The 16,646-nt window shown below is 41.9% G+C and overlaps 2 protein-coding genes and 1 non-coding gene across 3 annotated transcripts; 1 reads left to right on the forward strand and 2 right to left on the reverse strand.

The window, feature by feature from the left end:
* Nucleotides 1-3,682: 3,682 nt before the first annotated feature.
* On the reverse strand, nt 3,683-3,981 carry LOC146973664 (signal recognition particle RNA). The gene has a single exon (XR_015037815.1).
* Nucleotides 3,982-5,851: 1,870 nt separating this feature from the next.
* On the reverse strand, nt 5,852-9,171 carry dnajc12 (DnaJ (Hsp40) homolog, subfamily C, member 12). Its single transcript, XM_085799025.1, has 5 exons — nt 8,827-9,171; nt 7,591-7,669; nt 7,113-7,252; nt 6,873-7,017; nt 5,852-6,094 (listed from the first exon to the last, which is right to left on the reverse strand). The coding sequence occupies exons 1-5, from the start codon at nt 8,902-8,904 to the stop codon at nt 6,012-6,014; spliced, it is 525 nt and encodes a 174-aa protein (XP_085655151.1). The 5' UTR covers nt 8,905-9,171; the 3' UTR covers nt 5,852-6,011.
* A 479-nt stretch (nt 9,172-9,650) lies between these two features.
* On the forward strand, nt 9,651-16,352 carry sirt1 (sirtuin 1). Its single transcript, XM_085800448.1, has 9 exons — nt 9,651-10,044; nt 10,904-11,026; nt 11,175-11,410; nt 11,538-11,690; nt 12,376-12,523; nt 12,615-12,694; nt 14,172-14,355; nt 14,490-15,017; nt 15,274-16,352. Exons 1-9 carry the CDS (start codon nt 9,678-9,680, stop codon nt 15,573-15,575), a joined length of 2,121 nt encoding a protein of 706 aa, XP_085656574.1. The 5' UTR covers nt 9,651-9,677; the 3' UTR covers nt 15,576-16,352.
* The last annotated feature ends 294 nt before the right edge of the window (nt 16,353-16,646 follow it).

The following is a 16,646-nucleotide window of genomic DNA, read 5'->3' on the forward strand; positions in this document are numbered from 1 at the left end:
GAGTAACAGCAGACAGAAAAAGTAATATTTGTTGAGCACACACACCGACCGGGAATTCCCCTCCGTCACCGCCCACTTCAAACGAACTGACCAATGAGGGAGAGTGAGGAAGAAAGGCCACGCCCCCTAATGCTCCTGCCTGGCTGCCTCACTGCTGAAGCTGAGTGCAGGAGTCTAGTGATAGATTGACACTACGATGATGAGTAGAAACCAGTAAAAAATAAGTAAATAAAGAGTCCAGTGGATATCCAGCTGTTCCGAAGTCAGTCAGGCCGCTTTCACAGCTGTGATATAATGTAATATATTATGTCATAGATTATTTATATTACATAAAAGATGGGTAGTTTTCATAAATGTGTGATAAAGTAACACATACATGGACTCTATTACTCTGCATCTCCTATGTATGTTTATTATACCTACATGCTATATGCTTATGTTGTCCACATACATGAGAAGATATATACATGTATGTTTAGAAAAACATTGAATAGCAAAATGTATATAAATTTGCATAACATATTGTGTTAAAATGACTGTAACAGACAATGCTGTGCAAAAATCATTATGTAGATATTTCCCACACATGTGCACATACAAATTTTATGATGGGTATAATAACACATGCTATACACAGGCCACACATGTCATAGGGTTACAGAAAAGTAACAGTAAAAGTTGAACACTGTAGGTGTACATGTTGCTGGTGCCACCATCCTCGTAGCTGCAGCTTAGGACTGGAGACTGCGGAAACATCTACATCTACAGATAAATCGATTGATTTATGTATTGATGTGATTGATATTTATTGGTATTTGACCTTTTTAGAAATGAAGAGTTCATTTGCAAAAGCAGACAACTCCGTTTAAAAAAAATGTGATAAGCAGTGTAGCCAGTGGATGGACTGATAGATTGTCTGTTTGTGTTCATCAGTTTCAATGTCTGTGAATGTCACTTCAATTTTGTGACAAAAGTCTAACATATAAAACATGGTGCATGTCTTGGTGCATGATATGTTTGCTGGTCTGAAAGACAGCGTCAGTTCAGATGATGTGAGCCAAAAATATATATAATAGCCAACATCTATATCAGAATTACAATAATGCTAATTAGTATAGAATTCAGATTAGGTTCCTGTTCTGCTCTGTTATATACTTTACCAAGGACCTATACTATAGCTTATATAGTACAGCTACTGCACATTTAGTTAGAGGTTTTGTAGTATATCTGCATATGAATGGTTGATTTTGCAGACAAGGCACACATTTATATAATAAATGTATTTATTCAACTCAAGATTAGACAAGATAAGATAAGATAAGATAATAAGACAAGATAAGGTAAGATAAGAACAAAAAATTAATAAAGACAATAATAATAAAATGGGTGCAGTTATGGTATTTACAGTACTGACAAAGTTATGGTATTGACAAAAAGGAAGGGTAATTTATAATGTACTGTCAAAGTCCGCCATTAGTCCAGAGAATAATAACAATATTCTTCTTGGGCTCTTTTGATAAAAAAAAAAAGTTTTTGAGTACACAGCTAAATGATTTGGACACAGCACTGATGGGACTCTATGTAATGTAGCTACTGCCTGTAGACATTTTATAAATAAGTAATAGTGAGTTAAATAGTGTGGGATCTCCTACATCACCTCTCTTTGATCCCCAGCATCTTCCGTGGCCTCTGCTGTGATGTGTTGTATCAGTTGTTTCCTCCTCCATGGCTGCTGTGGTCTGCCAGTTCAGATGAATCAGCACCAGCTCCTCCTGCAGCTCTGTGGATGTGCTGACGGTGGAGATCTTCCCTCTGGACACTTCAGGCACGCCCTGAGATCTCCTCACCGCCGTGGACGCAGTCTGAGGTTCTCCCTGTGGTGTCAGGCATTTAGACTTTAGTGTGTAAATCTTAATGTTATTTACAAATTCAGTTTTAAGCCCACATGACATGAAACATGTCAGTTAGTATCTAACATAATGTAACAACACTCACCATGCATGCTTTGTGTTTGTTGCCCCTCTGTTTTTTGTAAGAGCTCAGAGACAACTTTTATTTTAGGAGTTGTAGCGCCATCTTGTGGTTGTTTACAGGCCCTTTACAACCTTTAAATATGATCAGACCATTTGTAAGGAATTGACCCTGCTTCATTTTTCAGCTCTTTTTTTCCAGAACAACATTATTGGGCTTCTGACTTTGACACTTGCTGTAAATTACCATCCTCACATCACATTGATTTAACAAAGTCTGTATCTGACTCAGACCTGGGGGGCAGTCAGTGGTCTTGCAGTGCTGCAACCGTGTCGTACCTACAACTTTCCAGGGAAAGTAGACTACCCGTACTTCTTTTACAGTGTGTAGTAGCTGTTTGTCCTCTACTAAACCTCAGTTCAATAAATATATCAAATAAATATATCAAAAGGCCTCTGATGAACCATGAGCACTTAATGATGTCTTTTTTCTCCATACGAGCAAGTAAACAAAGGAGCAAAGAAATCATGCTGCCTGCTTTGGTTAAAAATAAGGTAAAAAACCTAATGTGCCCAGAGCATCAACCAAAAATAAACATAAAATTTAATAAACATAAAGTTAATAAGCAAACAATATAAAGAAATCCATACAATACTGTTAGTTTACATCTGTGCTTAGTGTGTTTAGTGTCCTTACCTTACTTGTGCTTTATGTGACTTCCAGGTTGTTCCTCCCTCTTGCACTAATATCTCCATTGGGGACAAATAGCCTAAATGTATTGAAGTGGATCATTTTTAGGAATAGAAATTCAAAACAAACAAATGCATTATAGATAACTCTCAAGGAAATTTAAATCGAACCAACTGAACTTGGCTATTTCACTTCGAAGACGTTTCACCTCTCATCCAAGAGTCAGTTCATGCTCGCATCTGACCAGCCTGGGACTGGTCCAATTATCTGGTGTGGAGACCCAGGTATTTAACCTCTGAGAGCTTTTAAGTCCAGTTCGATTTAAATTTCATTGAGATAACTACGGCCAGGATGAATGAGAATATTCACAGGCTTATTATAGATAAATCAAACAACAAACTATTAAATAGCTCCTACACTGTAAGTTCCCTCAGCTCCTCTCGTTACATCAGTTACATTTATTCTTTTATTGTACACATGTAGTCAGATTTTGGTTAGACATTCAAAAGACTTATATTAACACAAATATTCTGCTTACTTCTGCTTTAATCACTGGTTTTCATTTGCATTTCCTTCTGTTGAGAATGCAGTGAAAGCTTCTCACTTTTTTTTTTTACTATAGGTATTGGATTCTGAATATAATTTTATAATAATGTTGACTCTCAGATTAGACTTGATCTGCTACAGTGGTTCACTTCACACACAAATTTACTACAGAAAAACCATGAGGGGTTTGCAAATTATACACATACTGTATAAATCAAACAACAAACTATTAAATATCTCCTACACTGAAAGTTCCCTCAGCTCCTCTCTAAACGTCCACAGGGTTAAAGCTCAGTGTGGTTGATGGTCATTGCTCTTCTCCTCCGGGTGGAGGCGCTGCAGGACCAACATCTACACGGGGAACTGAAGCTTCTCCGTCCCAATTAAGGTAAAGAATCTGTTTCACCGTAAAAAGACGTGGTGCAGGACGACGTGTGGTGCTACCAAAAGTGTTTAGTTCAACATAAGGTTTGTAAAAAGACTGGGTCCCGCTGTATTACTCAGGCTGCACTACAGCGTCTATTCACGGGCGCGATCCCACTACTGAGCGGCACGGGGGCTTTGACCTGCTCCGTTTCCGACCTGGACCGGTGCACCCCTCCTTAGACGACCTGGTGGTCCCGGGCTCCCCCAGGAGCACCATATCGATACCGAACTTAGTGCGGACACCCGATCGGCATAGTCCGCTGCAGCTCAGAGCTCCTGAGCTCAAACGATCCGCCAGCCTCAGCCTCCCAGTGACTTGGATTACAGGCGCGCGCCACCGCACCCGGCGAGGAGCAGAGCTGCATATCGGGCTTTTAGCCTCTACCGGAGTGACGTCATCGAAAGGTCTCGCGCCCTCTGCTGGTGAAAGCTGTGTAGGGTCCATAGACTGTATGGTAGGATCCAGCACTCGCACCTGCTACAAATTCACAGAAACATCTTCATCAGTTTAACACACGTTAGTTACTGCAAAAATAACTCTTGCAAATATCGTATATGAGCTAAACTCACAACACTAAGGACAGGGCCGGCCCAAGCCTCCATGGGGCCCTAAGCAAAATCTTTATTTTGGTGCCCTCTATTACTGCCAATAATACTATTACATTTTTTACTCTGCCATTACGAATCATCATATCCTGGCAGGTTTTTACCCATCTATGGTTTTTATTCTGAAATGGCACCAAATTGAACTAAAAGTGCAGCCTCGGGTTGATTTACATTTCTTCAAATTGATATAGTACTGGGATACTGAATGTCACCTCGGTCGACTAAAAGTAACAAAATAAACCAACAGACAATGCATTTACTGTAAACACATCATCTGCTTTTTTAATTTTTTACAGAAAAGTGCAACAACAATTTGAAATGCAACAATAATCAAAGTTTTTTGTAATTACGCAGTGTTTCTATAAGGATCGACAAAAGTTACGCACTACAATTTAAAAAAGTTACTTGCCTTTTGGGGGGCCCCCAATAGTCACGGGGCCCCAAGCAGGTGCTTAGTTCGCTTATGCCTTGGGCCGGCTCTGACTAAGGAAGTGTTTCTGGGGACACAAAAACGCCACGGACTGAGGGCTCCGCTTCTTGACTTTAGAATTTAGTGGTGATTGAAAATAGGTTCACTAAACTTTTGGGGGTGGAGAAAAAAAAATAGGCTTACTTTTGTTCATTGTAGGAGCTTATAGGCTATTGATTAGGTTACCAGGTTCAACAGCTGGAAACATCAGTGTGTGTGTGAGTGTTTGCAGCTCATGTGTTGTCAACTTGAAGTTGTTCTCTGAATTCTGCAGGTGCAGTGAGTTGAGCCCTGGGGACTGTATGTTGTTATGTAAGTCAGCCTGCTGCTTCACTGAGCATACCTCACGTTCCAGACAATAGATACAATCCAGAGAGATGTGTACATTTTACTCTATTACTTGTATCTGACCACTATAAAGACTTTTTTGTTTGCATGACCTTATCGACGTGGATAATGTTGTGCACATTGGACGTGGTCAAGCTTAGCTGAGGCCTCTGGAAGCTCCAAGGCCAGCCCAGGTGCCTGGCGGCCCCTGTGGTCCACATATGGGCCGCTGGGATAGCCTTCTCCGACTAATTTCTAACTGATTGCAAATCAAGGATCTTTTTGAATTGTGAATCAGTTTTGAGTTAGGCTATATCATGACCGGAAGAACCTGAATTTATATGAATCATTTCTGATGCTTAAACCTGCTCATGAAATAAAGTCTCTGTCTCAAAGACCTTGTTCACTATCTAAACTTAACAATTACAGCAAAGGTCTAATATAATTTAAGAAGATGTGATCAGGCAGCCAGGTGCAACATTGGTTTCCTCAAAGCTCCAACTAAATCTAATTTTGTATCTCATTTGTCTGGATGATTTGAATTACTTCTGACAATACCTCTTCCCAGTTATGCAAAGACAGAAGTTAGTGGTTCTATAACAGAAAATTAAAGTGTGGCTGTATCGATGCTGTGCAGACGCACAACAGCAGCAGACTGGATGTACTGTCTAATGATTTTAGGGCCTCCATTACAACCTAAGACATCAAATCATGCACAGAAGGAAATGATGCACACATCATGTTGCAGTTTAATGATCACAACTTTATGAACACGAATTTACAAAAATACAAGCAAGACAAATAACAACATGTAACTGATATTTATGTGATAAAATATTTCACATATGCAACAGACACATCAACACATCGATGGTCACAAACACTGAAACCACAGTTACTGGGGTCTCATGTCAACAAGTGACAATACAAAGACACAAAACACGAACAATTACACATATCAGAACAGTTGATACATTTAGATTTCATAATTTCTGAACTTCTGCAGGAGGCTGGATGGAGAGTCTCCAGCCCAACGGAAACGCCGATGGCAGTAATCGCCTAGACAGTGAAGATGAAAAGTCTGTTTATTTCATTGGACAAATGTTTTTATATTTTATTGGAGATATACAGTCATTCAGATGTGCTGATGTAAAACATTACATATTGTCAAATTAACTTTATTGATACACTAATATCATCTGTTATTGTACAGTGATTGTGAGCTGTTGCCAAAACAAGACATCAACATCTTTGTATAAGAAACACTTCATTCATGATGGTGCCTGTCTGAGCATCATGAAGAGGCTGATGTTTCTGTCAGACCACAGGCACACTCAGTTAACAGAGAAGCAGCAGGTAAAACAGCAGCGCTCTGCACTAATGAGGAAAACTGAATGAGACTTATGGAAACATCTAAAGCTAAAAATAGTCCTTTACCAGAATAAACATCCCAGTAACAAAGCACCTGAACCAGAAAGAAAAGCTGCCTCATGTGTTTATGGACTGAAGAGAAAATGTTTTCTCTACTTTTCTGGACTTGTTCTTGTTGTCCCATTCTCAGAGGTGAGTGCATTAAAGTTCAAAACACAACACTTCACAATAAAGAGCGTGAGGAAAAAAGATTTTATAGGCAACATTTTACAAAATGTTGTATGAGCCCAATGATACACCAGAGTGGCACAAGCCACCGTATGGAAGAAGTACCAGTTCTGCACAGCCGGGATTTCTACAGAGCCACTTCTGTTCATATTGTTTTGTTAAAAAATGCATTTTTCACCTCAGAAATTTCAGGTTTCCTAACTTTACAGTGCTTTTCATCATTGTGAAACATGCTTACTTGAGGATGGCACGGCATCATATGAGGAGAACTCTTCTGCCTCCTGCTCACAGCGAAGCTCCTCTGCTTGGGAAGTGGCTGAGGTTTCTGCTCTTGACGCCTCCAGCATTGGTTCCTTCTTGTCTCTCACGGCCCAATGCATTGACTGCAAACAGGTGAACAAATGTATCACTGGGATTTCTTTAAAAAAATGTATGTTTTTCTTTTAAGAATCTTCACCAGAGAGATGTCATCACTTACAGTTTTTACAGAGTCATTCAAGGCTTGCCAGTCGTGGAATGAAATAGTGACTCCACTTCTTCTCCACAGGTCGTAGTTTTTCCTTTTGGCTTCGTTGCATAAAACCTCTTTGGCTTCTTGCAGCTTTTGAAAATCTGCCACTGACAGACAGAGAGAAAGTGTCAGGGGTCTGAGACAGAACATTATGCTTACAGAATAATGAGAAATAAATACCCTCTTCTTTGTGTGCAGCTGTAAGTAGCTCCCCATTAACATAATTTGCTTTGAAGTCAAGACATCAGAAAGAGGCACTGACTGACTGACTGAGGGATAAGTAAGAAAAATTAAGACAAAACAAAAACATCATAAAAAACAGAAACACAAAGAATTAAAATCAGATCCACCTCCACTCCAAATCACATTGTATGTTGTGTTATACTTCATTCTATTACTTTTAAATTGTACACAAGTGTGTTACGAGAGTGGTCTAGATATTTACCTGCTCTTGGGCTGTCCAGGTGTTTGTCTGGGTGACATGCCAAGGCTCGGATCTTGTATTCATTGATAATTTGCTCAGTCTGCAAGGAAACATAATACATATGTAATGTATTTTTGTCAAGTTTATGATATTCTGAAATCAGAGGGACATTACTCCCTTTGGTAAAAACACATTCAAATAACAAAGATACATAAAATGTGTAGAATCTTATTCTTACTTAAAGGATGGGAGAGCAATTCATGTGATGTTCTGAACCTCTTGAAAATGGCATTAATCGGTTTATCTTGTGGCTTTTAACTGCATCAAGCTCACTGTTCTTATTAGTAGAGGAAACCTTCAAAAGTTGACATAGGCCTACCAACGCCCAACGTATGTAATGGATGGTTATGTCAAAATTGACTGTAAAATTGGTCTATTTGGCTGACAATTTGGATCCTTCCAAGAACTGAGTTTACTATTTTTTTTTTTGATTCAGGCAATTTCACATACATCTGCAGAAACTCATCAGATCTGGCCTCTGTGTCCACAGGCAGCTGATAGATGCAGAGAGATACTCCTTAGTTATTAACTTTATTACAGTAACACTAGCTGGGTACACTGAGCCACTGAATTCATTCAAATGAGTCACACACAACCATCCATTTCATATAATTCATAAATCTATCTGAGAAAACATAGCTGTGCTTTGTTTCACCTCTTCATCTGTTCTACCTACCCCAACCCAGAAAAAATAAGGCCTTATGGAGTCTTTTTTCCCTTAACTATGTGACAAGGCACCGTTTTAGTGCTGGTACCAACTGATGTAGACAATAGGCTACATGACACACAGTTACTGTTTAATAAGATGTAAGTTGATGTTCCCAGCATGGGTGTTTCAGTTGCCAGACTCTCTATTGTTTATATGGATATAAAATATTCTGACGACCGTGTATTATCCTGTTACACACGTGGACGTTGTTTAAAGAGCGGATCTAACACAAGAGGCTCTGGGTGACGCACGAGCTCCCGAGGCATCAACAGGTCTCCGCTGGTTCAGCTCAGACCAACATCTGGTGTATAGCCACATTATTCATTAATCTCTCGATTCTTCAGTTCATACAGTGTTGAAGGTTTACGAGCATCAATCACATGATGTTGGTCCACTTCTTAGATCTTACAGCGTTTGGGTTTATTGATCAACAGCCATCGTGTCACCCACTAAGGAGGCTGAGCCTAAACCCACTGGCCAGAACTCACCGTGGACAGTTCATCGCAGCCTAATAACCCGTAGTAATCCTCCAAGTCCCCGGGACTGCTGTTCAAAATAGCCTCCATAAAAAAATCGTGGAAGTGTGGATGGTTCCTGTAGTGGAGCAGCTCGCCTCTTGCCCTGAATCAAAGCTCTGTTCGGCTCAGGTCGTTGATGGGCTCCCCTCCGAGCTGCTGCTGAGGCTCCCTCACCCAAAAGTTTATCTGGCAATTATTTTTGTCAGCCAGCGCCGGGTGATGAATGTGGGGAGCGCAAAAAAAAGGCTGACAAATGTCAAGGGAATGCTCTCCTGAGTTGTGGGCAAAACTGAGCTGTCCTTTTAACCATATGACGTGTGCTGCGTTCAGGTGTCCAGCTAAAAGTCCCATAAATTACAAGCATCCATGGAGGCATGACACAAGAAGCGTGCTGAATTATATTGTTATAAAATAAAAAGTTCTGATAACAGGGTTAAAGGGAAGGTTGCATAATGGTAAAGTGAAAAATATGTAGCCTATTCCATTAGCCATGTGATGCAAATAAAATCTCAACGTGTACACTACAAATACAAAATGTATAAAAGATGCTTATTGATATGACCCACAGTCTGCTATCAAGCTTTTGTGATGTCTGCACTCTACGTGCAACTTTATGCTGCTATTGAAACGTGTTTTATCCTTTAACTCTAGATTCTCCGGACGGTGTTTGAAGGCATCATTATTTTGTTATGGTTTTACGTCATCGACGTACCGGGGGACGCTCCCGTCGTGACTACTGGCGGAGAGCCGGTCACGTGCTCCATGCTAATGAGCCAGCTGTCCGAGAGGAAGGCTCTGCTCAGCGGCTCTGCGGGCTGAAGATGGCGGACGGAGAGAGCAGTCTCGGAACGGGCTTTTCTGGCGCCTCCGAAATGGACGAACCTGCCGCGAAAAGGTCGAAAATCAGTCCCGGGACCGACTATGTCCTGAAAGGAGCCGAGGCGGACCAACTCTCGCCGGTCTCCGCGGACCCGGAGAGCCGGGAGGCGGCGGCGGATCGTGCGCAGCCAGCGGAGAGGGAAGAAGCGAAGCCGGTGATGGCGGTGGAGCAGCAGGCCCCAGCGGCGGCGCTAGGCGGAGACAACAATGGACTGGGGCTGCTGCTGCCGGGCTCCGAGCCGCCGCACAAGCCCGCGGTGAAGCTGGACGACAGCGCCGGACCCCGGTCCGCCGAGGAGGGAGCCGCCGGTAGGAAACCGACCGACCGGGCAGTTTACCGGAGCTTTTAGTGTCAACACGACTCTGAGCGGCGGCGGCAGCGCGTGTTTTACAAACTTAACCGGCGAGTTACCAGGACGCGAAAAACCGGAGGAGTTTATACGTTGTTTAGCTAAGGGGTAGGAAATATGTGTGGTTTATCGGAGGTGTACTTCCCAAGACGACCACTTTAACTTCAACTTTTTTTTTTTAAGGTTAACTTTATGCAGAAAAGAAACGAGAAAACAAGCGACACAACTCGTTCCCTCGCGGCTCCAAACTTTGGTAGCAACTTAGCATTTATTAGCCCGCTTATGTCTCTTTACCACCAGCTAGTGTTGTAGTCAAGACCACCTAACCCGAGACCGAGTCAAGACCAAGACAAGACTTGGAGGGGGTCGAGACCAAGTCCAAGACCGAGACCATTTTCAAGACCATTACTGTGTTCAGATATAACCATGTGGCTTGATATTTACATTATTCTTTAGCTTAAAAGAAAAGATGATTTTTAGAAAAATCAAAACCACATCTAATTGAAACAAAGTTTGGATTAAATAGAATAACAGCACAGGACCTGCTGAAGTCTCCCACTTTGGACACTGGTGCAACCAAGTTTTTCAGATAGTTGCACAAGCATATTTTTGTAGAACAATTTAATTGTCTTAAAGTTATTGAATTACATTACATAAACCAAAGTGAGCGAGTGACAGACACGCTTAAAAGTACTACAACACGACCGCCGAGGTTTCTCTGATGAAAAGTGATTGCAGCTGGTGATAATGGTTATCAGAGATAGGCGCCATTTGTCTCTAGCCTTATTTAACAATTTGCCACATTTGTCTGTGCTCAGATTTTCTTGACCATGATGATCTCCCCTCCAACGGTCTGGCTGTCACACCGGACCACATCACCGAGGAAGATGACAGATCCTCACATGCCAGCTCCAGCGACTGGACCCCTCAACCTCAGATAGGTAAGTGGGTGAATCTCAGCAGCAGAATTATTGACCACCTCCTCTGACAGTGTTTGTGAGCAGAAAAGTGAAAGTGACCGTGTAGTAGCAGGCAGGGCTGGGGCAGCGTTCAAGTCGCACTGAGATGTTGATGTTGTTCCTTTGTCAGGTTCCTACAGCTTCATCCAGCAACACATCAGAGAGACCGATCCGAGGACCATCCTGAGGGATCTGCTGCCCGAGACCGTACTCCCACCGGACTTGGACGACATGACACTGTGGCAGATCATCATCAACATCTCCGAACCTCCGAAAAGGAAGAAGCGGAAGGACATTAACACTTTAGAAGATGTGGTTAGGCTACTTCACGAAAGTAAAAGGATCCTTGTGCTGACTGGTGCTGGGGTATGTACTGTAGCTTCAATAGTTGTACTACTATAAATGACCACATGCTTGACTTCATACTTGGTAACAGTGTTCCTGCTACTAACCCAGAATGCTTGTGTGCTGTTTTTTTTTTTTTCTTTTATAGGTGTCCGTTTCATGTGGAATACCAGACTTTCGTTCCAGAGATGGAATTTATGCGCGGCTCGCTGTGGACTTCCCTGATCTTCCAGACCCTCAAGCTATGTTTGACATTGAATACTTCAGACGGGACCCAAGACCCTTTTTCAAGTTTGCTAAGGTTTGTTGATCGTGGCCACTTGTTTGCATTCTCAGAAACACAGAAAAATTGATTCATTGCTTTACACAACTTAATGTAATTAGATACTATGCCTTTTTGAAACTATGTATTGTAAAGCCAAACATGTTCACATAAACCGTTGCAAGCTGCTACAGGGATTTGTAGAGATAGAAGTTTCTACACAGTTGGATCCGCACACTCATTTTATTATCTTTTTGAGTGAGAAAATGGCAGAAAGCAACACACACAGTCGAGCCAAAAATGTAAAACACCAGTGTGTTTCATGGGAATACTCTGGGAAGAGTGTGCATCATTTTATACAGTGCTGTAGCTTCCCTTTTTGTAGTTTGTACACATTGTACTAATCTAATACAAAGCTGAACCATTAGCATGAGCAAGAGGGTCCATGATATGTAATGTAGTAATATGGTGGTAGGTTTTTTTTTTTTTTAACATTGTTGAAAAATGTTCTCTGTAAAGTCCAGAGGAAGAATACATTCTCCAAACCTCTCTGCAGAGAACATTTAAGGCTTCAGGATATCCAGGAGGAATCTGCTGGAGCTGTATTTATTTATTAGGATTTAAATTCTGACCAAGTGATAAAGCAATGAAGGCTGCTGTGAAACCACCACAGAGCTGATAGGTATGTGGATATATCCTGCTGAATGAGTCCTCTTTGTTACAGGAGATCTATCCCGGTCAGTTCCAACCTTCACCCTGTCACAAATTCATATCTATGCTGGATAAGCAAGGGAAGCTGCTGCGCAATTACACACAAAACATCGATACATTAGAACAAGTGGCTGGAGTTCAGCGGATTATCCAGTGCCATGGTAAGTGATGCAGTTTATCTTGGATCTTGCTTATTTTCTGTATAGTCCTATCAGTGGATATGGTGTAAATATAATCTTTCTTTAATTTCAGGGTCTTTTGCGACTGCGTCCTGTCTCGTCTGTAAACACAAAGTGGATTGTGAGGCTATAAGGGAAGACATCTTTAACCAGGTATTTCTTTATTACCACAAACCGATCTGAGAGAATACTTTACATACAGTGTTGGATAAAGCATCAAAGAAGTCACAAGACTTTGCTGTTTTATAGACATATTTTCCAGATATCCTAAGTCTATCACATACTCTGTATATTAAAAGACTGCTGTAACTATTCAAATGAAAACGCACCACAAACTGTCTTGTCCCATGGTGACGTCAACGATTTCAGGGTTAAGGCATGAAAATACTCCGTGACAAGCTTCTTCCAGTCAGGAATCTTGCAGAGCCCTAGGTGGCTGATCAGGGTACACATGAACTCTTGTGTCATACACTCATGTTAGCACTGGGCTCCAGGGTCGCAGCAATGTGACCAGGAGAAGAAAATTGGACGCTCTGACTTGTCAAACACTGGGGTAACAAATAATTATTAATCACTGACTACACTGCGTTGCATCACTTGCTGGAAGGTAGCCACGGTTTATGCAATGAGCTCCGCACGTCATTTTCCTGCTCCGAGAATTCAAAATCTATTAAATGAAAAGGTCTTTGAACTTTATTTATACTGCAAAACTATGGTATATTCACAGGGTTTCCCGCAGCGCTTTCCTGTTAAGGCGGCCGCCTTAACAATAAAGAGCTGCCGCCTAAACTAACATCTTAAAAAAAAAAAAAAAAGTAGCGATATTCGCCGCCCCGCCCCCCCCCCGTCGGACGATGGCCGCATCCTCTCACACACATACACACCACAGAGAAGCGCGCACGCATAACAGCAGCGCGTGTTGAAAGCGAATACGGCACGGCGCGTCGCGTCCCCCCCGTCGATCGATCCCCCCCCCCCCGTCAACAGATCGATCTCCGCGCTACCCCCCCCCCCGTCAACAGATCTCCGCGTTACCCCCCCCCCCCCCCGTCGACAGGTCAGACACCACCTTAACTAACAAATTTTCTGGGGGAAACACTGATTCATATAGATGAGTTTCATGAGTACTGTGTGAATATGGTGCAGTTAAAACATGGTGCTCAAAAAGCATCATCCATTATCAATAACTAGAGTCAACTCCATTGGGTTTGGCACACAGCAGCAGATGTCAACATCAAAACTTTTAACTACATAACAGCAGGGGTAAGAATGAAAATGTGTATGTGTGTGTTTTTAAACATAGAATATATCTTAGTGTATTGTAGTTTATAATTGGACATATTTAATATTAACTTAATGTAATCAGCATACTTTACAATGTGAGGTGTGGTCAGCAGCTGTAGTTCAACCTGACTGCCCCCAGCAGAATACAAAGACCCATATCTTACATTAGCAGCTTTCCCCTGAGATTTTGCACCAGTGTACGACTGTCGGTTACTTGTGGAAGTAAATCAGGGTGGCAGGCACTGACTATCATCCTTACCAAAGGAATGATAAAACTTGGCACGCCGTCTCTTTTTTTTAATGCCACATTCTTTTACAATGCCAATAAAATACATTCTTCTCCCAGGTTGTCCCTCGATGTCAGCGGTGTCCAGATATTCCCCTGGCCATCATGAAACCTGATATCGTCTTCTTTGGCGAGAATCTTCCAGAAATGTTCCACAGAGCCATGAAGCAGGATAAAGATGAGGTGGACCTCTTGATTGTCATCGGCTCTTCTCTTAAAGTCCGACCAGTTGCCCTCATCCCAAGTATGTATTTTCTTCAGATGAATGGATGAATGAATTCTGTTTTCTATAACGTGCATGTTTCCATTGTGTTCGCAGTAAATCTAAAGGTGCAGTGCTTTATTTCTCTAACAGTTTCCTCTTATCATCCCATCCAGACTCCATTCCTCATGAAGTGCCTCAGGTCCTGATCAATAGGGAGCAGCTGCCTCACCTCAACTTCGATGTGGAGCTACTCGGAGACTGTGACGTCATTGTCAACGAGCTCTGCCATCGGTTGGGCGGAGACTTTGAGCAGCTCTGCTACAACACTGTAAGACTCAATGAGATCACAGAGAAACCCCCACGGTTACCAGAACAGCCACCAAGCGAGGCCTTGCCTGCTTCCAGCGACGCAGCTCAGGAGGAGCAGAAGCAGCACAGCACAGACTCAGTAACTAAGCCTTCAGAGGAGACAGACAGTCCGAATGCCACAGAGACCGCTGGTAATAATGTTACACCTCCAGAGCCTTGTCCAAACGCCCAGTGTCCCGGCGAGGAGACGGCCGAGCCTTCAGAGCCACCAGCAGAAGACGCGCCAAAAGAGGAGGCCGCCGAACTCAAGAACCAAACCTCCAACCTTGAATTTCGTAGACGATGCTGGATGAGCCGAATCAACAGAAGTCCAATCAGCAAACGCCTTGAGAGTAAGCTGCAGACCACAGTAGAGAGAAAAACACTCTAGACCATAATTAATAAACATCTGTGAACATTTTCCTAAATGTGTGGAGCTAATCCAGTCATTTTGGTCAACAGGATTGTTTCCAGAATCTAAACAGTTGCTAAAATCCAAATGATTAGAAATGCCAAAGACCCTGACCTTAATCCTAAACCTACAAAGTGATAGATTTCCTCCAATCAATGATTTCAGCTCAATGAATTGTTCTGTATTGTTTCCCACAGCAGGCCAGTACCTGTTCCAAGGTCCAAATCACTATATCTTCCACGGGGCTGAGGTGTACTCCGACTCCGAAGACGAGACGTCGAGCTCTTGTGGCAGCGACAGCGAGGAGTCCGAGTGCAGCGCAGACGGGGTGGAGGAGGACAGCGAGCCAGAGGACGCAGACGCAGACGCACTAGCAGCAGCAGCCGATGGAGAGACATGCCTCAGAGACACAATACAACACACTGTAGCCGCTGAGGCCGCGTCGAGTGTGCAGACAGACAATACTCCTGAAAAGACTCAGAGCACCACACACCTTTAAATGTAAAGTACCCTGTCAACAAAGCACTAATTGTCTTTATATATATGTTTCGTATATTTTTGACCCATCAACCTTACTATTATTTTTCATAAAGTTGAAATTGCGTGACAACTTTGTGTGAATATGCATCAATTTTTTTTTCTTTTTACTTTTTTTTTTTTTTTCTGTGCCCGCTTTGGTCACATCCATTGTGTCTGAAACCTCATACTGTATACTACTTACTAAATAGAATGCAGTAGTTGTGTTTTTTTTTTTTTCCTCCTTCTTTTTTACAGTTTCTTTCCATGTGCTAATCTGATTTTGCATTTAGATTTTGACAAATTTAGCTGATGCTCTCCTCGTCTTCTGCGGCATACCACAATTGCAACACTAGATTAAGCTTTAATTCCATAAAAAATCGCAGTCATTACAAGCAAAGGCTTCAAACGTCAACCTCGGTTCATAGTGTGGTGTCACCTGTGATTCTATGATGTGTTTCAGAGTTGGGAAACATGTAAATATGTAAGCCTACTGCCTGCTAAATAGTGGGTACTATGAGTTTCAGACACATACATTTTCAGATGGTTTACTTGAAGGCATCGTTCTAACTTGCAATATGAAAAGTTCAGCTCTGCTCTTTCCTGAGGGTAAATGCTGGAAAAAGGAACAGTACTCTTTAATTTTAGACCAAAGAACTCTTCTTCAACACGCTCTTACGTTGTCACAAGCTTTGTATGTTTAACCTGTCATTTAAATCTTGGAAGAAAAATATAACTATTGACAAGGTGTTCCTTCTGACATGTGGCAGCTAATTTTTATGGTCAATCCTCTTATTTTTATACTCTGATGTGAGACATACTCATCAAAGAGTAGACGATTTTATCTGTACAAAGTTATACTAAGTTGTAATATTAAGCCTTAGGAATATATTCGATGAGTTCACATTGAAAAACAGCACTTTTTTCCTCCTGATAAAACCGGTCTTGTTGCTTCTGTCACTTTTCATAGAATATAAGGTTCAAAACGTTTCCTTCATCCTACAGAGGAGTCTGCTGCCTGTAATGATTAAGTGTTGGTAGATGGACATATTTG

Source organism: Trachurus japonicus, chromosome 15, assembly GCF_045865225.1.
Source record: "Trachurus japonicus isolate A0001 chromosome 15, Traja_1.0".
Lineage (NCBI taxonomy): Eukaryota > Metazoa > Chordata > Actinopteri > Carangiformes > Carangidae > Trachurus > Trachurus japonicus.

Bases quoted from the DNA above. Each gene is read 5' to 3' on its own strand.
- dnajc12 (XM_085799025.1), bottom strand. From the start codon at position 8,904: ATGGAGGCTATTTTGAACAGCAGTCCCGGGGACTTGGAGGATTACTAC. The intron at 7,253-7,590 runs GTAAATATCTAG...TCTGTCTGTCAG, and splicing joins CCTGGACAGCCCAAGAGCAG to TGGCAGATTTTCAAAAGCTG. The intron at 6,095-6,872 runs GTAAGCATGTTT...TTCACTGTCTAG, and splicing joins TGATGCCGTGCCATCCTCAA to GCGATTACTGCCATCGGCGT.
- sirt1 (XM_085800448.1), top strand. From the start codon at position 9,678: ATGGCGGACGGAGAGAGCAGTCTCGGAACGGGCTTTTCTGGCGCCTCC. The intron at 12,695-14,171 runs GTATTTCTTTAT...TTCTTCTCCCAG, and splicing joins GGGAAGACATCTTTAACCAG to GTTGTCCCTCGATGTCAGCG. The intron at 15,018-15,273 runs GTAAGCTGCAGA...TGTTTCCCACAG, and splicing joins AATCAGCAAACGCCTTGAGA to CAGGCCAGTACCTGTTCCAA.